This window comes from Oncorhynchus tshawytscha, linkage group LG06, assembly GCF_018296145.1.
Source record: "Oncorhynchus tshawytscha isolate Ot180627B linkage group LG06, Otsh_v2.0, whole genome shotgun sequence".
NCBI lineage: Eukaryota > Metazoa > Chordata > Actinopteri > Salmoniformes > Salmonidae > Oncorhynchus > Oncorhynchus tshawytscha.
The window spans coordinates 804,099-810,194 of record NC_056434.1 but is presented as its reverse complement, the minus strand read 5'-3'; the positions used below and the strand labels follow the sequence as shown (position 1 = coordinate 810,194).

The window sequence follows — 6,096 nt, the reverse complement described above, 5'->3', positions numbered from 1 at the left end:
GGCTCTGGTCTAATGTAGTGCACTATAGGGAATAGGGCTCTGGTCTAAAGTAGTGCTGTCACGCCCTGGTCAAAGTATTTTGTGTTCATCTTTATGTATTTGGTCAGGCCAGGGTGTGGCATGGGGTTTTTGTAATTGTGGTGTGTTTGTCTTGGGGTTTTGGTGGTGGTATTGGGATTGTAGCTTAGTGGGTTGTCTAGCAAAGTCTATGGCTGTCTGGAGTGGTTCTCAATCAGAGGCAGATGCTTATCGTTGTCTCTGATTGGGAACCATATTTAGGCAGCCATATTCTTGAGTTTGTCGTGGGTGATTGTCCTTAGTGTCCTATGTGTACTCTCTGTTAGTTTGCACCAGATAGGCTGTTTCGGTTTTGTTTATTGTTTTTTGTAAGTTCGTGTTTCTTTGTTGTATTAAACATGGATCGCAATCGACACGCTGCAGTTTGGTCCGACTCTCCTTCATCACCACTAGAAAACCGTTACAGAATCACCCACCAACCAAGGACCAAGCGGCGTGGTAAACAGAGGCAGCAGCAACAGCAGCAGCAGGAGAAGCGACAGGTGCAGCAGGAGCAACAGCAGCAGCAGCAAAGGCAGCAGCAGGAGCAAAGGCAGCAGCAGGAGAAGCAACAGAGGCAGCAGCAGCATTGGGAGAGGCTGCACTCTTTGGATAAATGGACTTGGGAGGAGATCCTTGACGGACAAGGACCCTGGGCAGAGCCATGGATGGAATTGGAGCTGTCGGCGAAGCAGAGTGCTGAGTCTGAGAGTGTGGAGGATGTATTGGACAGAGTAGAAAGAAAGGTGTGGGCTTGGCATAGCATGCACGGCATACCAGTGCCAGCACCACGCATCAGGCCTACAGTGCGTCCCACCTGTTCAGCGCTGCCGGAGCCTTTCTCCTCTACAGCGCTGCTGGAGTCTTCCGCCTGTTCAGCGCAGCCAGCGCTTTTCTCCTCTCCTGCGCTGCTGGAGTCTCCCGCCTGTTTAACGCAGCCAGAGCCTTCCTCCTCTACAGCGCTGCCGGAGCCTCCCGCCTGTTCAGCGCAGCCAGAGCCTTTCTCCTCTACAGCGCTGCCGGAGCCTCCCGCCTGTTCAGCGCAGCCAGATCCTTCCTCCTCTACAGCGCTGCCGGAGCCTCCCGCCTGTTTAGCGCAGCCAGAGCCTTTCTCCTCTCCTGCGCTGCCGGAGTCTCACGCCTATCTAGCGCTGTTAGAGTTTTCCTCATCTCCAGCGCTGCCGGAGTCTTCCGCCTGTTTAGAGCAGCCAGAGCTGTCAGTCTGCATGGAGCAGTCAGAGCTGTCAGTCTGCATGGAGCAGCCAGAGCTGTCAGTCTACATGAAGCAGCCCGAGCTGCCAGTCTGCATGAAGCAGCCAGTCTGCATGGAGCAGCCAGTCTGCACGGAGCTGTCAGTCTGCACGGAGCTGTCAGTCTGCACGGAGCTGTCAGTCTGTAAGGAGCTGCCAGTCTGCAAGGAGCTGCCAGTCTGCAAGGAGCTGCCAGTCAGCACGGAGCCGCCAGAGCGGTCAGTCTGTAAGAAGCCGCCAGAGCTGTCAGCCTATATGGAGCAGCTAGTGCCGCCAGTCTGCCCAGCGCCGCCAGTGCCCCCAGTCTGCCCAGCATCGCCAGTCTGCCCAGCGCCATCAGTCTGCCCAGCATCGCCAGTCTGCCCAGCATCGCCAGTCTGCCCAGCATCGCCAGTCTGCCCAGCATCGCCAGTCTGCCCAGCATCGCCAGTCTGCCCAGCACCGCCAGTCTGCCCAGCGTCGTCAGTCTGCCCAGCACCGCCAGTCTGCCCAGCGTCGCCAGTCTGCCCAGCGTCGCCAGTCTGCCCGGCGCCGCCAGTCTGCCCGGCGCCGCCAGTCTGCCCGGCGCCGCCAGTCTGCCCAGCATCGCCAGTCTGCCAGACTCTTCCAGATCTGCCAGTCAGCCAGACTCTTCCAGATCTGCCAGTCAGCCAGACTCTTCCAGATCTGCCAGTCAACCAGACTCTTCCAGATCTGCCAGTCAACCAGACTCTTCCAGATCTGCCAGTCAACCAGACTCTTCCAGATCTGCCAGTCAACCAGACCCTTCCAGATCTGCCAGTCAACCAGACTCTTCCAGATCTGCCAGTCAACCAGACTCTTCCAGATCTGCCAGTCAACCAGACTCTTCCAGATCCGCCAGTCAGCCGGGATCTGCCAGAACTGCCAGTCGGCCAGGATCCGCCAGTCAGCCAGGATCCGCCAGTCTGCCAGGATCAGTTAGATCCGCCATTCAGCCAGGATCCGCCAGTCAGCCAGGATCCGCCAGTCAGCCAGGATCCGCCAGTCAGCCAGGATCCGCCAGTCCATGATCCGCCAGTCAGCCAGGATCCGCCAGTCTTTCAGGATCCGCCAGAAGTGCCAGTCAACCAGGATCCGCCAGTCAGCCAGGATCCGCTAGTCTGCCAGGATCCGCCAGTCTGCCAGGATCCGCCAGTCTGCCAGGATCCGCCAGAACTGCCAGTCTGCCAGGATCCGCCAGTCTGCCAGGATCCGCCAGAACTGCCAGTCGGCCAGGATTCTGCCAGTCGGCCAGGATCTGCCAGTCAGCCAGGATCTGCCAGTCGGCCAGGATCTGCCAGTCGGCCAGGATCTGCCAGTCGGCCAGGATCTGCCAGTCGGCCAGGATCTGCCAGTCTGCCAGGATCCGCCAGTCTGCCAGGATCAGTTAGATCCGCCAGTCTGCCAGGATCCGCCAGTCTGCCAGGATCCGCCAGTCTGCCAGGATCCGCCAGTCTGCCAGGATCCGCCAGTCTGCCAGGATCCGCCAGTCAGCCAGGATCCGCCAGTCAGCCAGGATCCGCCAGTCTCCCAGGACCCACCAGTCAGCCAGGATCCGCCAGAAGTGCCAGTCAGCCAGGATCTGCCGGAACCACCAGCCAGCCAGGATCTGGTAGATCCATCAACCTGCCTGAGCTTCCTCTCACTCCTGAGCTTCCTCTCACTCCTGAGCTTCCTCTCACTCCTGAGCTTCCTCTCACTCCTGAGCTTCCTCTCACTCCTGAGCTTTCTCTCACTCCCGAGCTTCCCCTCAGTCCCGAGCTGCCTCAGTCCCGAGCTGTCCTTCAGTCCCGATCTGCTCCTCAGTCCAGTGGGGTTCTGGGTGAGGACTACTAGGCCATGGTCGGCGGCGAGGGTGGACTATCCAGGGACGAAGGAGAGGGGACTAAGACATTAAATGAGTGGGGTCCACGTCCCGCGCCCGAGCCGCCACCATGGACAGACGCCCACCCGGACCCTCCCTATTGTTTTGAGGTGCGTTCGGGAGTCCGCACCTTAGGGGGTTCTGTCACGCCCTGGTCAAAGTATTTTGTGTTCATCTTTATGTATTTGGTCAGGCCAGGGTGTGGCATGGGGTTTTGTAATTGTGGTGTGTTTGTCTTGGGGTTTTGGTGGTGGTATTGGGATTGTAGCTTAGTGGGTTGTCTAGCAAAGTCTATGGCTGTCTGGAGTGGTTCTCAATCAGAGGCAGATGCTTATCGTTGTCTCTGATTGGGAACCATATTTAGGCAGCCATATTCTTTGAGTTTGTCGTGGGTGATTGTCCTTAGTGTCCTATGTGTACTCTCTGTTAGTTTGCACCAGATAGGCTGTTTCGGTTTTGTTTATTGTTTTTGTAAGTTCGTGTTTCTTTGTTGTATTAAACATGGATCGCAATCGACACGCTGCAGTTTGGTCCGACTCTCCTTCATCACCACTAGAAAACCGTTACAAGTGCACTATATAGGGAATAGGGCCCTGGTCTAAAGTAGTGCACTATATAGGGAATAGGGCCCTGGTCTAAAGTAGTGCACTATATAGGGAATAGGGCTCTGGTCTAAAGTAGTGTACTATATAGGGAATAGGGCTCTGGTCGAAAGTAGTACCACTATATAGGGAATAGGGCTCTGGTCTAAAGTAGTGCACTATATAGGAAATAGGGCTCTGGTCTAAAGTAGTGCACTATATAGGGAATAGGGCTCTGGTCTAAAGTAGTGCACTATATAGGGAATAGGGCTCTGGTCTAAAGTAGTGCACTATATAGGGAATAGGGCCCTGGTCTAAAGTAGTGCACTATATAGGGAATAGGGCCCTGGTCTAAAGTAGTGCACTATATAGGGAATAGGGCTCTGGTCTAAAGTAGTGCACTATATAGGGAATAGGGCTCTGGTCTAAAGTAGTCCACTATATAGGGAATAGGGCTCTGGTCTAAAGTAGTGCACTATATAGGGAATAGGGCCCTGGTCTAAAGTAGTGCACTATATAGGGAATAGGGTTCTGGTCTAAAGTAGTGCACTATATAGGGAATAGGGCCCTGGTCTAAAGTAGTCCACTATATAGGGAATAGGGCTCTGGTCTAAAGTAGTGCACTATATAGGGAATAGGGCCCTGGTCTAAAGTAGTGCACGATATAGGGAATAGGGCCCTGGTCTAAAGTAGTGCACGATATAGGGAATAGGGCCCTGGTCTAAAGTAGTGCACTATATAGGGAATAGGGCCCTGGTCTAAAGTAGTGCACGATATAGGGAATAGGGCTCTGGTCTAAAGTAGTCCACTATATAGGAATAGGGCTCTGGTCTAAAGTAGTCCACTATATAGGGAATAGGGCTCTGGTCTAAAGTAGTCCACTATATAGTGAATAGGACTCTGGTCTAAAGTAGTGCACTACATAGGGAACAGGGCTCTGGTCAACAGTAACAAGTCTGAGCTAAGCCCCGCCTTCCAGGCACTCCTTGTTATCCAGTGTGTGTGTGGGTCTACCTTCCATGTAGTTCTTGTTATCCAGTGTGTGTGTGGGTCTACCTTCCAGGCACTCCTTGTTATCCAGTGTGTGTGTGGGTCTACCTTCCAGGCACTCCTTGTTATCCAGTGTGTGTGTGGGTCTACCTTCCATGTAGTTCTTGTTATCCAGTGTGTGTGTGGGTCTACCTTCCATGTAGTTCTTGTTATCCAGTGTGTGTGTGGGTCTACCTTCCATGTAGTTCTTGTTATCCAGTGTGTGTGTGGGTCTACCTTCCATGTAGTTCTTGTTATCCAGTGTGTGTGTGGATCTACCTTCCATGTAGTTCTTGTTATCCAGTGTGTGTGTGAGTCTACCTTCCAGGCACTCCTTGTTATCCAGTGTGTGTGTGGGTCTACCTTCCATGTAGTTCTTGTTATCCAGTGTGTGTGTGGGTCTACCTTCCAGGCACTCCTTGTTATCCAGTGTGTGTGTGGGTCTACCTTCCATGTAGTTCTTGTTATCCAGTGTGTGTGTGTGTGTGGGTACCTTCCAGGCACTCCTTCTTGTTGTCCAGTCTCTCCAGGGCCTTGGCCCTCCTGAACAGGGCCTTGATGTAGCGTGGATTAATCACTACAGCCTGGGTACAGTCCTGCACCACCTCTGTCCACTTCATCTGGAAACAGACATAGTTCATGTTAACACACACAAACACACAGGGACACACATGCATTCAACAGTTCTAAACTATAAACCAGTGGTGGTGACACGTGGAAACCAGAGGAAACAGCATCAAACACGTGGTGGTCTGGGTTCACTGAAACAGCATCAAACACGTGGTGGTCTGGGTTCACTGAAACAGCATCAAACACGTGGTGGTCTGGGTTCACTGAAACAGCATCAAACACGTGGTGGTCTGGGTTCACTGAAACAGCATCAAACACGTGGTGGTCTGGGTTCACTGAAACAGCATCAAACACGTGGTGGTCTGGGTTCACTGAAACAGCATCAAACACGTGGTGGTCTGGGTTCACTGAAACAGCATCAAACACGTGGTGGTCTGGGTTCACTGAAACAGCATCAAACACGTGGTGGTCTGGGTTCACTGAAACAGCATCAAACACGTGGTGGTCTGGGTTCACTGAAACAGCATCAAACACGTGGTGGTCTGGGTTCACTAAAACAGCATCAAACACGTGGTGGTCTGGGTTCACTGAAACAGCATCAAACACGTGGTGGTCTGGGTTCACTGAACAGCATCAACACGTGGTGGTCTGGGTTCACTGAAACAGCATCAAACACGTGGTGGTCTGGGTTCACTGAAACAGCATCAAACACGTGGTGGTCTGGGTTCACTGAAACAGCATCAAA

General features: G+C 53.4%; 1 protein-coding gene across 1 annotated transcript in view; it reads right to left on the bottom strand.

Moving 5' to 3' along the window:
• Nucleotides 1-6,096, bottom strand: part of LOC112247799 (mitochondrial import receptor subunit TOM70-like) — a 30,206-nt gene that overhangs the window by 19,316 nt on the left and 4,794 nt on the right. Inside the window, exon 3 of the mRNA XM_042322789.1 lies at nucleotides 5,275-5,401. Coding sequence (XP_042178723.1) covers nucleotides 5,275-5,401 — 127 coding nt within the window. The remainder of the gene's footprint in view (nucleotides 1-5,274; nucleotides 5,402-6,096) is intronic.